Source organism: Epinephelus lanceolatus, chromosome 5, assembly GCF_041903045.1.
Source record: "Epinephelus lanceolatus isolate andai-2023 chromosome 5, ASM4190304v1, whole genome shotgun sequence".
Classification (NCBI taxonomy): Eukaryota; Metazoa; Chordata; class Actinopteri; order Perciformes; family Serranidae; genus Epinephelus; species Epinephelus lanceolatus.
The window spans coordinates 11,383,784-11,398,326 of NC_135738.1; the positions used below are offsets into that span (position 1 = coordinate 11,383,784).

General features: G+C 43.8%; 1 protein-coding gene across 2 annotated transcripts in view; it reads right to left on the bottom strand.

The window, feature by feature from the left end:
* Positions 1-14,543, bottom strand: part of syt12 (synaptotagmin XII) — a 44,075-nt gene that overhangs the window by 15,789 nt on the left and 13,743 nt on the right. For both annotated transcript variants that reach the window (XM_033635638.2, XM_033635639.2), the window contains 3 exons: positions 7,841-7,901; positions 6,937-7,130; positions 5,169-5,573 (listed from right to left, as the gene is read on the bottom strand). In XM_033635638.2, coding sequence (XP_033491529.1) covers positions 5,169-5,573; positions 6,937-7,130; positions 7,841-7,886 — 645 coding nt within the window. In that variant the 5' untranslated portion in view covers positions 7,887-7,901. The remainder of the gene's footprint in view (positions 1-5,168; positions 5,574-6,936; positions 7,131-7,840; positions 7,902-14,543) is intronic.

Here is a 14,543-nt window from a genome sequence, read left to right on the forward strand (position 1 = left end):
CCCTCATTCAGCTCCATCCTCTTGACTCCTCAGCCTCTCACACAACTCCCCCTGTTAAACTAAAAAAAATCTTGTCAAAAATTTTTGACACAAAAATTGCAAGTCACAGTCTGATAACATAAATTGATTTATTTACAGCCCAAAAGGTCACTGCAGATGAAGTGCAAGGTTCCAGTAATGGTAATAATTGTAGCTGAAATAAAGCCAGCACTGCATGATGTCCAGTTTAGCGGACAGAGGATTAAGTGTAAGTTCTTCGCAACATAAAATAAATACATAAGCTATATTACTTCTTAGATGTTACTTGATGTTTACAAATTTTATTTACCTGTAAGGGTCTCCTATTATAGTAAGTTTGGAGATAAATTCCTGACAAGCACAACATTTCTTGTGTTCCATCAGCCATTTTGGTTTTCAGAGATTTGTGCTGCACTTACAACACCTGGCCAGTGGGTGGCAGTGTATGTGGCTTACCTGCAACTATAGCATCGAAACCCATGAATATACGAGAAAATGGCTTTTAAATAACTGACCCCTGTAGCGACCGCTTTGTGTGAAAAGGTGAAATCAAAATTATTAGACATTCTGACATAATGGTTAACTTAATATATCCTGTTTGTAGATCATGACTGTTTCCAGGGGTGTACTTTATGGGGGGGGGGGGGGGGAGAGGACATGTCCCCTGCACTATTTTACATATTACAATCCCCTGACGCGCGTACTTGAGACTATGAGTGGGAGTAATAGTGCCGTCTAGGGTTTCCTTAACCAAAGGTTGAGGTTAGATGGATAGAAAAGTAGGAAAGAGCATAGTTAAGGCTATATCTAGTTCGGCTTTAGCTTCTAACTATCTTTGTCTTTTTAACCTGTTGTTGCTGCTGAGTCAGTTTGACATCCTGGATATATCCTTCAAACACAGACTGTAGACCCCTCTGTCTGCTTCTCTCTGGAATCACTCTTTCAGTTTTCCAAAAATATGATAATATTTCTTCAGGGACTTCAACACATTGTCTTGCTCCAAAGGACTTTTACACACAGAGATATTAACTGGATAGTAAAGCTCAAACTGTCACATGGTACATATATTGTTATATCACACAACCCTACTGTCCAATCTCCACTCGCCATCACTAAACTGTGACTTGAACCATCATCATCAACACCAGCACTGATCCTTTCTCATGGTGAGGATCGTTACAAATCTCATCATAAAAAATGTTTCATATCATCATCACTGTGACCTAAATTGCAGCTCAACACAGGTTACAGGTTACATTTCAGACTGACAAAAAGTCAATCACGTCTACTCTTGATGAAGGTAAAGGATGTGAAATCAACCTCCCTGACTGCATCCAGCTCCCAGAGGACTCACCACTCAACTAAATGAAATGGGCTCTTCCGTCAGACAGGAAAGGATTGGCTTGTCAGGCTGCAGGATCAAGCCTCTCACCCCGCGGGACGTATCACTGTCTCTGTCTAAAATTCAGCCAGGGCTAAAATCTTCAATGCAGTTCAAGCGAGCCAAAGCTGCCCCCTAAGCGAGAGCGCTTCAGACGCGACAGCCTCACTGCTCTCCCTCAACGTCAGGAGACACTTTAATATTCTGTCCTTTGCCCAGTCGTCACGCTTTAACTGCTAATTAACCATCTGAGAAACTGTTTTTTTATTTTATTTCGCCCCTCAGTCCCGAATCTCTGCTCCATTAGTAGTCTGGTGGCAGTTATACTGAAAATCTCTTAACGAGGAACTTAAATCATTCTTTAATATTTCTAATGATCCAACACATTTTCACTCCGACCTCGTCACATATCGACATTTGGTCATAGGCTGAAAGGTTCCCTGGGTGCGTTTGATGTTGTCGTTCTGGGACACCGTGTCAAGTTCTGCCTGTTACATGCATTGTCATCTTTCAAAATACACTTCTGTTTTCACAGGGAATTTTCCGTTTACATACAGTCTCTTCCAAAATTAACACACCACAATGGTAAAACTCCGGGACTTTACTTTTTTGCCTTGAACAACAAAAGCATGTGGTTGGGTTTAGGAAAAAAGAACAGGGTCTGGATTCATTATCTTGTGGGACACAAACACCGCTCTCCAAGGTGAAAGTTGGTGTTTGGTGGACCCATCCACCACCACTCCCACCTACCCTACTTGCCCATTAAACCTTAACGGCGTCCGGCCACGTATCATGCCAACCTGTCTCCTATCGTCCTAAATTTGTTTCAAGTGACTAGTGACATAAAAATAATAGTTAGCATGTTAGCCGTTAGCCTAGATACAGCCGGGGCGCGAAGTAGCGTCAGACCTGGTAAAACGTAAGTGAACGGGCAATCTTCAAGTGCAAAGTTAGTCCACTAAACAAGCTTTTTTTCCACAAAGACCGCCTCATATCGTTAGGATAAATGTCAGAGAACATATAGAAAACGACATGTAAACGTGTTGTCTTACCTTACCGGTGTGCTGCCATGTTTGTTTACCATTTAGCTCTGCTTTCCAAAGCGCAGCTGAAATATTGCGAGAACAAGCAGCGATCTCATACAGTGCCTGAAATCTCGCCAGCTCTAGATAAAGCCCAGCTGGATAATACTCCAGGTGGAGGTGTCTCGTCCTCGGTCACATCCAGACCTTGAAAATAAGGCTGCAACCGGTCCCATTCCTTGCAACAGAGGCATTCCTCTTCTGTGGGCACTGGGGCACAGCATTCACAGGTACACCACCAATCTCCAGAGCTACGCAGCCTTGCAGCAGCCATTCCTCCTCTCTCGTCCTCTACCTGTTGCACCTCTCTCTCTCTCTCTCCTCCGTTCTTCAATTTCACAAAGCTCTTCGTCAGTGTATTCTGGCTCAAATAAATAAGGGCGGCCATCAAACTCTGCAAAATCAAATTCCTCCTCCACAAAGTCGAAGTCTGGCAAAAAGTCAGCCATTTTTCTATAAATCTTTCATAAAATAAATGAATGAACTTTTCAGGCTACTGTCCAGTTCTGCCTTGCAGCTGTTGCTGCGAGATTTCAGGCACGGTATGAGATCGCTGCTTGTTCTCGCGATATTTCAGCTGCGCTTTGGAAAGCAGAGCTAAATGGTAAACAAACATGGCAGCACACCGGTAAGGTAAGACAACACGTTTACATGTTGTTTTCTATATGTTCTCTGACATTTATCCTAACGATATGAGGCGGTCTTTGTGGAAAAAAAGCTTGTTTAGTGGACTAACTTTGCACTTGAAGATTGCCCGTTCACTTACGTTTTACCAGGTCTGACGCTACTTCGCGCCCCGGCTGTATCTAGGCTAACGGCTAACATGCTAACTATTATTTTTATGTCACTAGTCACTTGAAACAAATTTAGGACGACAGGAGACAGGTTGAAATAAACCAAAATTTCCCTTTAAAGGACAGGTTTTTTGTCTGGATTTCAGCGACTTTGGAGTGAGACTTCGTTGAATGAGGACATTTTGAAACGCATGAACATTTGCATTGCTTTTATTTCCCACGTAGAATAAAATGACCCAGCCCAGCAACGACCCAAACTCGGCTCACCGGAGGAAATAAGTCGGGTTACAGTTAGTTGCTTGACTCAGCTGAGACTAGGTATGAATGACACCCCACAATCGGGCCAAATAAACTGTCCTGATTCCGGCTGCCGACATTGCCATCAGTGGGGTTAACTTAGGCAAAGTATAGCACAAGTATGCTCATTCACTCACACTTGAAAGCACACACAATAGTGCTTAAGTGAGGATTTGCTGCTTTTCTTTCTTTCTTTTTTTTGACTGTCTCTGTGACAAATCAACCACTTTGGTCCCACAATCATGTGTCACTAGACACAGATATGCAAAAGGCCCCACCACCTCACCAACACAGAAGAAATCACACAGACTTTGTGGTGGTTTTGAAATTAATACAAGCAATACAGAGGTTGTAAGGGACATTAGACATCGTCACGCTGAAAACGGAAACTCATCTACTCATTAGTCCACCTTTACAACCTCATTGTGTTTGCACTCTTGCAAACTATTCATACTCAAAGAGTTCCATGACTTCTGGCTCGATCAGGTCAAGCTAAGAGAAAAGGCTTTCATAGAGGAGGTAGGTGTCAGGGGGTGATGGTGTATGTGTGAGAGGATGTATGTGTGGTAGGTCCTGGTCAAGGTGCTGTATGTAGGTGGGAGCTCTCTAAGCTTTCGTGGAGTTTCTTTAAATGACCTGGAAATGCACTGTGGGTGAGCAGGCTGGGATTGGTGCACTGGGCTTCCTGTGGGTGTCTGCTACCTGTCTCGACAGCTAATGAGGTGGTGCAGGGCAGGTGCGCAGGGTCACCAGAGCAGTGCCAGAGCTGAGGGACTAGAGACCGCCGTGGGCTGCAGCATGAAGCTGAGAATGGCCTGGTTTTTTTTCTGGGCCAGGCCTTGCATGGACCCTTCTTAACACAGGGACCGGGACTGTGTGACATTTTATTCTTCCTCAGGGACTTGGGACTTGTTTTGCTTTAATTGCTTTCACTTGTGCTTCAATAAATTATTTGTTGTCTGCATGCTAATTTGGGTCAGTTATATTCCCCAGTGGCAGTTATTGAACCCAAACCTCCCTTTTAGGTCACACACCGTACCTGTGACATAGACATGTGGAATCAAATTACAAGTTAGAAGCTTAGTGGTGGTGACATTTAAGTAATGCGACCACATTGTAGTTTGTTTATAGCCTAGCGTTAGAGAAGTAGGGCAATGCTTCCTACAAAAAAAGCACACTATCCCTGCAGCACACTATGTGTTCTCCGCCACCTGCATGGACATACACGTTTGTCCTAGGGAATCCACTCTTAAAAACACTGATTAATAGCGCAAATAGTGTTAAAACACTCTGTACCTTTCGGTGATTATTTCCTGAACGCTCGCCACCATCACTTTACCATTCAGAGAGACACAGCACTGTCCACCAAGTGCAGCCCAAACAATTCAAACATTAGTCCTAGCATGGTTGAAAGTTCCAGAAAAATCTATTTAAGTACAGTTTTTTGTCAAAGAACTGTTTTCAAAGTCAGGTTTTCACTCTCAAGACCAAGCAGCTACACATGCTGAACACCTTATCACTTCAGTGGGTTTTCCTTCATATTATTTATGTCACAAACACACTCATATAACCACAAGAAGACAACAGCTGTCTTACCCTTGTGACTCCCACATTGATCTCCTCCGGCCCCAGGGACACTCTGATGAAGCAGCCTGGGAAGTCTCCCTCCTCTTTTTCCAGCAGGTCTTTGCCCTGGTGCAGAGTGATGTGGAGCAGTCCCGTCCCATGGCCCGGATGCCTGGACGGCTCAAACTCGAGCGTCACCTCCAGCTGGCCGACCGTGAAGTCGTGGCCGAAGTTGTTGGCGATGGAGGAGATGGAGCTGAGTGAGTCGGTGGAGATGGAGCGGTTTAGCTGGGCCATGCCTGTCGGGTCCAGCTCCCTGCTCATCAGCTCCAGGTGGCCCAGGTCCCTGAAACCGTCTGGGGTGTCGCCCAGGGCCAGGCTGGGTTTGCGGCTGGAGGTGGTGGAGGTCCGCCGGTGGTTGTTGGCAGCCACTCGCTTCAGGGAGGAGTTAAGTAAAAGATAATAATACATTTTATAGGGTTAGGGTTAGGTTACAGAGATGGAAAACAAACTCACAATGAACTGTTTGCAACTACTAGAAGAACTCAGCTGTTAGTTCTATGTCAGAAAAGTACACCTAAAAAACAGTTCACATGGATTTATCCATAGCGTCTTGTGGTCTTCATGGGTTTCAAGAAATTTGCCCTTTACTCTGGAGCATACAAATGCCGCTTCGCTGAATTAAGAATCCAAAACCGGAGAAAATTCTTCACAGTCGACCAGGATTAACATCAGCTAAGATTTCAATTAACCAAGAACCGGGTATTCTCTATTTTTGGGTGCTTCGTACACTGGAGGCATGCAAGAAAAGCAAAGTTTTCATCATGAATTCAACATAACAGAATTATCTTCTAAGATAGAGATAGTCAGTCATGTGCAATTGAGGCCCAAGACTCTGAAGGTGAAACTAAAAGCAGTACAAAAAAACCCTTCAGCCACAGGAACCTTTAAAGTCTTTAAAATCAACTGCAGTCTTCACTCGGTAAGACAACCCGCAGACTCTCGACCCTGTGCCTCATGATAGCTCATCACTTGCTCCAAGAGAGGAAGCTGGGTAATTTTACCACTAAAATCAACTTCACAAAACCTCCCTCCTCCCTGTCAAATCGGACAGCTCACAGTTTGTTTCTAAGGGTGCTTTTAGACCTCGAGTTGTCTTGCTTTGGTCTGAATCAGGGACTGATTTTGTGACAAATCTGCGTAATTACTTAGAATTGGTTCATGTTCTCACGGCCACATTTACAACCAGATCAAATGTCATGTGCGAGAAAGCTGCTCTTGATTGGTCAGAATTTCCATGTGGGAAAAATCCAGGAAGTAATCAAAACGTTGAAGAAGAGCACACTTGCAAGATAAATGTGACACTTTCTAATGTCACAATGGAGGGACAACTACGCAGGTTGATTTTAGCGCTGCTCATCGTGGACTATATTGCTGTCATTGTTCATTTTAGTCAAACCATACAGTTTGAAAACAAGGCGCGGCTCCAACTAGAAAACAATGTTTTGATGCATTGGATGTGCTGAATGTGCATATTAAGGCAGTACAGGAGGATTGGCTCGGATCAAGGTCAGAACACATTCTCACCACAAACCAGCCACACCAGAGTTCATTTGTAACCGGGCCGAGACCACCTCTTCAAAAAGGTCTCAGTCCGGTTGTCTTAGTGTGCACCTGAGTGTGATTGCTGTGTTCACACCTACCCACACGAACCGCATTTTGGGGGCCTGAGTTCAACTGAACCGAACCAAACAGGGCAGGTGTGAAAGCACCCTAAGTAGCATGAATGTAAACGTACCTTTTGTCTGACTTCTGAGAAGGAGGTTCCATATTTTTCTTGCAGATATCGATAGTCAAAGTTGGGGAAGGGGGACGGCGCGGGGAAGGTTCCAGATTTCCACAACTTCCAGATGTTGAGCCCGGCCACACCCAGCAGCACGAAGAAACCCACCAGGTAGATCCCCACCTCCCAGCCGGGTGGGTTACGCACCACTGAAACAGACAAAAAAAAAAGTGCTTGAAGCTATCCTTACTTCCATTTCAATGGCAGCATAAAGTTTAACCTCATAACTGTCTGTGTTTTGTATTTGATGGAGAAGTTTGATGACTGGTAGAAGTGCACAGTTGGGAGAAACCCAGGACAGAGAGTTTAGAGAGGCCTTTTTATTTTAAGACCAGCAGGAGTTTTAACAAGCTCACAATCACTCGGCACAGCCACTGTTTCAGGCCTTGTCATTTAGCGCAGAGCATTGAGACGACTCTGGAAGCGTTCAGGATGTATAAAGTTTTATGTAAATCAGATAATAGTTTGGGACAAAGTGACAGACAAATTGAAACGCCTCTCTGAATAAAACGTCACTCATGTTGTATTTTCGAGAGGGATTATGAGCCTGTGCTGCGCTGGCTTTCTCAAGATGAATTGCTTCTGTGAGAGGACTTTGACAGTTTTATCTCTACTTTTTAACACAAGAGATGAGCCAATTATAGGGCCAGTCAAAATGTGTTGTAGCACTGACGGCCTTCAGCGGGAGACAACGCCGGAGGAGTCGTAAAGCTTGTGTAAAAAGGTGACAATAGCTGTCAAATAGACCTGAGAGCAGACACACAAATGTACACAGATGAACAAAAACACACTGATACCCACACTCACAGGGACGACCATGCAGAAGAAATCAGTAAAGGAGCTGGGACTCTCCACTCACCACTCAGATGGTAGCCTGATATATCCCCACTTTGAGCGGAGGACATGGTGCTGCAGCCAGCCTGGGAAAAAAAACATCCAAAGAATAATCTGTTCAAGTGTTTTTTTATGTCAGAGACCATAACAGAGAAAAAGTGACAGTCATGGCTGTTGCCAAACTTGATCTTAGAAGTAAGTATAAGAAAAACCACAGAATTTACTTTAATGGCATCTTGGTATCATCCAGAATAAAAATTGGGTTATTTCTCCTCTTAAATATATTGAATGTTTAGCTGAGGGAACAATTCATTCTGTTTTGCAGAGTATAATTAAATAACCTTTTCATTTTTAGTACAAGTAACAAGATTTTAAACACTTAGTCTTCTTTCTCAGTCTTAATATTTTGCCTTCAACATGAATCACAGTTAATCTGCTTTGTGCTGCATCGCAAAATGTACCGTGGGAACCTAACGACTCCTGACATCCACTGCTGCTTCAGATACATGAACAGTCATAACATGCATGCATAACAAGGGATGTCAGGGCTCTGGGTACATTTTTACATTTTTGCTCTGGGCCCTTTGGACAGGAGTGACCAACACAGAGCCAACAGTCTGCAGGTCTGCATCAGTAAAGGCACCTGCTGTAATGATCTCTTTGAATGAAAACGTGCAGACTTTTGGCTCAAACTGGTACATAGTTAGCCACCCCGACTTATACAAATGAGTGTTTTCTGGTTAAGGTTTGGTTAGGTTTAGGAAACTGAAACTACTTGGTTCAGGTTAAGGAAAGATTGTGGCCACACTTTAAAAGAGCACTTGTTGGATTCACGATGAACAGTTTAAAAGCAGAATCAGAGGTATTGTCTTTTTTAAAGGTTCAACACATGACTTTCAGAATGTTAATATGACAGCAAACAAGTATTTGCTATGTAAAGATATGGTAGGGTAACGATGAGCTGAGCAGAGAATGAAGTGACGCTACCTGTGTGTGTGTTGTAATCTGAGCTTCTCTTTACAGTTCTGTTTTACAGTACAGTTCCCAAATGCAATCGGCAAAAGTAAAAAGCTAATATTAGGACAAACAAACTACACTAAGCTTGCATTACCTAATGTCACCACCATAACACAAGACTGTATTCTGTGTTCGGCGCGGCGTGATGTTGTCCTGTCATCTCATTTTTAGCCACTCGTTAGCAACTGTCTTTTTTAAGACACATAGAAGCTTCAGAGTTCGCGACTGGGGTATTTACTGACGTATTTTATGTCATAGAACAAAAACACATTCTTGTTTCTAGTCAAAACCTGGTGCATACATCACCCATAATGCATCTCAGCTGATGACAGTTCGGTCTGAGATTCAGGTGTGTAATGCTAGTAGTGGTTAATATAGCTTAAAGTAGAGATTAGGGATTGAAAACAGGTCTGATGAGCTCATGACTGTCTAACTTCACAACCCCCATTTTTTTCTTCAACTTGATGTCTTCACCCCCAACCTACACTGACTCAAATGACATCACTTGAGGCAATTTATTAGACTTCGCACAGAAAGAGATGTTAAGAAATCCACTTTAAATATATGCAGCAGATCAGTAAACAAACTCTGACATGTTAAAGAAAGTTTCACTGTTGGTTAGAGACAGGATCCAAACCGTCATGTCTGGTGTCAGTGTCAGATGCTTCGCGCACTCAGTCATCCACCCAAACTACCTCCCTTAGAGGTAGTTTGGGTGTAGAGTGACATCGAGCTTCTTCCGTCAGTCATTATTCATGAGGCCACCAGAGGATGCATGTCAAGAAAACCTAAACGTAGGTCGTTTTCAGTCTTTGAATGACAAATGCTTTTTTTTTCCAGATTCATCTGGCCGTATTTACTGTATTACGTTTAGAGACTTGGTAAAGACTGAGGGCAAATTCCGCACCAAAAATAAATCTGTAAAATCTCAAATAATAATAATACAATATGTTGTGTTCCAGACACACTTTTGTCAGAATTTTTTTCCCTGCATGAGCATGTACAGTACTTTGGCCCTGGGGAAATTCAACAAGTAAACACCTGACTTCCTTTTCACAGCAACAGAGATGAAATATAATGTGCACATGAAAGATATACTATTAGTTTGTAATCATGCTGCTGTAAATGTAATCTTACAGCACACCACTTCTTGGAGAGCTCAATGACTGTACATTCACTGTAGGAGCATGCAGCTGTTAGGTTTGTTTCGTTAACAATGAGAAATCAGTTCGGTTTTCATGGTTCTTTCGTAAAAATAGCAGCAGAGGCCGTTTTTTAAGAGCCAAAGGAGAGCGATATTTTCCTGCGCCCCACTCTTCCTCCGCAAACTGCAAAATAAAAAACGATGGGCGCTGGCGTGTGACTCATTCCTCCACCCAACCTCCCCTTCTGCTCCCCCGCCTGTTGGAATCTCCCCATATCTCAGTGGCTCGGGGGGGAAACGAGAGCATTACACTAATGATATAGAAAAAGGCCGGAGGAGGGTTGGGGGGTGGTGGAGGGGGGGTTTGTCGACTCAATTCTGCTGAGCGCTTTGCAGACCACAGCCATGCAGGCCAATTAAAGTGGCTGACGCAGTGCAGGGCCCACTGACAGCTGCTGATATGCCATTAGCAAAGCATGGGGAATCTCTAGCAGAGAGGGACGTGTGAGTACCACCACCCCAAAACACGGGCTAGCATTGCTAAGATAAGCTCGGCGTGGCTTAAGGTAACATATGAGTGTAGAGGAGGTTCAGAGGAATCTTAAGAGAAGGAGGAAGAGGAGGGAGGATCAAGGATGGGAAGGAAAGAACAAGAGAGAGATCGAGCAAGACAATGTTTCAGACAGATTTAGTAAATAACAATGAGGCAGCGTGGGCGCTCTGGTGCCTCAGTGGGCTTAAGGTGGCAGAATACTAACAATCAAGTCCAACTCGCCTGAAATAGAAATAGATTTGAAAAAAAGGATGCACACACTCACCACAGTTTGGTGAAGTCTGCTCATGTGAGTTCAGTGCCCGTGAATTAGAGGAACTAGACGTCATTTGATTAGTCAGAAAGGTGCAATTATCCCCTACCCCCTGTCAGATGAACTTAAGTAGCACTTATTTAAAGTGCTTTTTAAAATTGATGATTTGTGGTTATACAAAAGCAGACACTGTTAGAGTTTCCATCCTTAAAGGGGTAGTGTCAGGAATCAGCTCAGTAAAGGACCCAAATGCAGAGTAGTCAGCAACAAAAGGCGAGCTTTCATTAAGCTGATAAAAGCATCCAAAAACAGGCCGCTAACTGAAAGTCCAAAACAAAGAACCAAAACTAAACCGAAAACCAACTGGGATAACACAATGAGCTTAGAGGCCGTTTACACGTACACGGTGATTTTGATAAACGGAGACATCTTCCTTCGTTTGTGCCCTTCGTTTACACGCAAACGGAGATTTCTCCTCTGAAAACGAGTCTTTCTAAAAACTCCGGCCAGAGTGGAGATTTTGGAAAACTCCGGTTGCGCGTTTGCATGTAAACTGAGATAAACGCAGATAAACGGAGTTATAGGCAGCCCACGTCACAGTATGCGCCGGAACTTGCGCCTGTGTAAAAAGTGCGACCTATGTTGCTATGGTGACAATGGATACATGGAAGGCTTGAGCTTCTCGTTACACTGCCACCTACAGGTTTGGCATGCTCTTGTGTATATATACACGGGTAAGTGTAAACGAAGATCTTTTTGAAAACGGAGACAGTGAAATGTCCGTTTATGAAAATAGCCGGCAACGTATAAACAGCCTCTTAGGAATGACTTCAAGGAAGAAATCCAAAACAGAGAACGAGACACAGCTGGAGTAGGTGGACACGGGCAAAAGGAAGGAAATGGGGATTGGCTGACAACAAGGGTGTGGTGGGGAACACTAGGGTGGAGCAAACAAGACTAATACAGAACAGGTGTGAAGGGAAGACTGTGGGAACAGGGAAGGACTAACGAGACAGGTGTGACAAAACAGGCGGGAAAACACACAAAAACAGAAAGTAAAACCAGACACGACACATGAGGAGAGAATCTACAAAATAAAACAGGAAATACATTAAAGGGATAGTGCACCCAAAAATGAAAATTCAGCCATTATCTACTCACCCATATGCCGATGGAGGCCCTGGTGAAGTTTTAGAGTCCTCACATCCCTTCCCTATCTTTTAGCTCTGTGGTTACCGTTGTCTCTCCCTACAGTGCACGTGTCATGTGATGTAAACACGGGTGAGCAAAGCTCATGCTTTCGCTGGTCTCGCGCAAGCACGCACACGTGAGCGCGGAGCACAGAGAAGCAGTCAGAGCTACAGGCTACAGTGAGGCTAAAAACAGAGCTCATATGACGTTTTTCGAAACAACTTTTTATGTCGCGGCTGTAGCACACTTGGATCACTACGGACGAGCAGTATGGAGATACTCTGTGGATTCAATTTTGTGTTCTTGGACGTTAGTCTGGGGCGCCGTATGCCATTAGGTGTGCTTGCTGCTCCCCCCGCCGATCTCCTCAAGGGATGTGAGGACTCTAAAACTTCACCAGGGCCTCTATCGGCATATGGATGAGTAGATAATGGCTGAATTTTCATTTTTGGGTCCACTATCCCTTTAAACATGAATGAGTCAAATAAGTCTGTGCACTTGGGTGGCGTTAGATGGCAGTAACAATAGACACAACATCCTAGAACTTCTTGGTCTCACTCCGAAGTCATTGAAAGCCAATGCTTAGTCAGTGACTTCTGGCATGATACGTGGCCAGTAGCTGCTGGCGTCCCGGAGCATCAACAACCAATGCACCCAGGGTACCTTGCACGTCATATATCGATGTGGTAAGTCCATGACCACATGTCGATATGTGACGAGGTCGGAGTGAGAATGTGTTGCCTAGAAAAACTATATCCATAGGACAGGGAATCTTAACACTGCCCCCCACCACAGAGGTACATCGCTGAGATTCCGCATTGATTCTCCCGCCTTCTTCTCCAAACTGGGGGTGTGCCGACCATCACCTACTGTTGTTCTTACACTGACTATGGATAAGTATCTCATACAGCCCCACTTCAAAATAAAACAAACCATGCCTTTCAGGTGGATCTGCAGCACAATGCCTTTGACAGAGAAGAACATAATCTAGCTCGTGACCTTTACTGCTTGTTATGCCTGCTCTCTTTCCCATTTCCCCTGTCACAATCCAACACATGCAATCTGAGCAGAAGGGTTTCAGACAGTGTGAAAAGGAGGACGGTATTAGGAGGCTGTGTAATAAACTGAGGCGCAGAGAAAAAGGAAAACAGACAAGCAGAAGGGGAGGGAAACAATAACTTGGATCAGGCTGAATCTTCGTACATTACAGTGCTACTTTTTCCACTTGCAATGATGGAGCTGAAACCCACAGAACAGGAGAAAGGAGGATAAGAGTCTCAACCTAAACCCCAATGTCTTATTTTTACATCAACAGTCATCAGATATGTCATATTTCCTCTTTTAGATTTGAGACTTTCCTTCGGCTGACAGCTCATTAACACACGGCTGTGAAAGGAAAGGTGAACATTTGCATAAAAGCGTTCCCACAGACTTGTCATCCTCATGCCCACATGCTCTCAGCTCTCTCGCTTCTTTAGATGTATCTCACCGTTGCTGCGGGGATTCTGTGTCTGATAACATTCCTCATAAAGCCTAAAACGACCGTCTTCCTCCAGTGCACACGGAGAGCAGTTGTGCGGAGGACGTTTTAATTACCGAGATATGCATGAAATGAATATCTTGTCACAATGTCAGCTTGCAGAACAGGCTGTGATGCGCGTTAAGTGGCATGTGAACAATGCAATGGAATAGAGCTGGTGAAAATTTGCGAAATACAATTTTCCAGAACAGTAATGAGGCTGTCAAAGAAAAAACACAACACAAAGGGAAAATCAGAGTTAACAATAATGTCTGATTATCAACGCAGGGATGCCAAAACAAGACAAAGATTTTTCTCCTGCATCATGGGGCACAGGGACAGGTTACTATCTCAGACTAGAGGCCTTTAGTCATTGGGAAAACTTTCAAAACTTAATTCTTCCTCCAAACTCTATAGGATGTGCTGCATAACTTAAATTGATGTGATGAGTTTGATGTCTGTCAATGTTGTTGACCACTTTTAGGACTATTGTGCTGTTTTGGGTCCCTGCTTTTTTTGTATTGTGCTGTGTAAGAACTGTATCAGACCATCTGACCTCTCTGTGCCCATCCTGTTCACTGCTGTATTTTGTGTTTTTGTTACTGTGATTTAACACTTTCATCTTGACCCTTTTCATCCCGTCATCTTTGAGGTATAGGAACAGCATGTAAGATTCAGGGAGATTTAGTGTCGTCTTGCGGTGAGGATTGCAGACCGCAACCAGCTGAAACTTCTCCCGGATAGAATTCATTCAGTGTTTATTGTTCAGGAGGTTTTTACTGGGAGCCAAACTGTCCACAGAGGTTTCTTTCTCTCCAAAACAAACAGACCAGGTAAAACTGGTAAAAAACTGAATACAGCATTTTCATGTTACAAATCTATGCTTCGCCTACCCTGTTCGGTGCATCGACAGGCCGTTAGCCCAGAGCCTGCTCATGTGTGCTCGTCTTTCTTCTCTTATAACTTAATGTGTGCATACCTAATTTCTGATCCAGATGTTTAGGAGGTTTTAACCATCTTTTCCGCTCCAAAACAAATTTAATTTAAACTG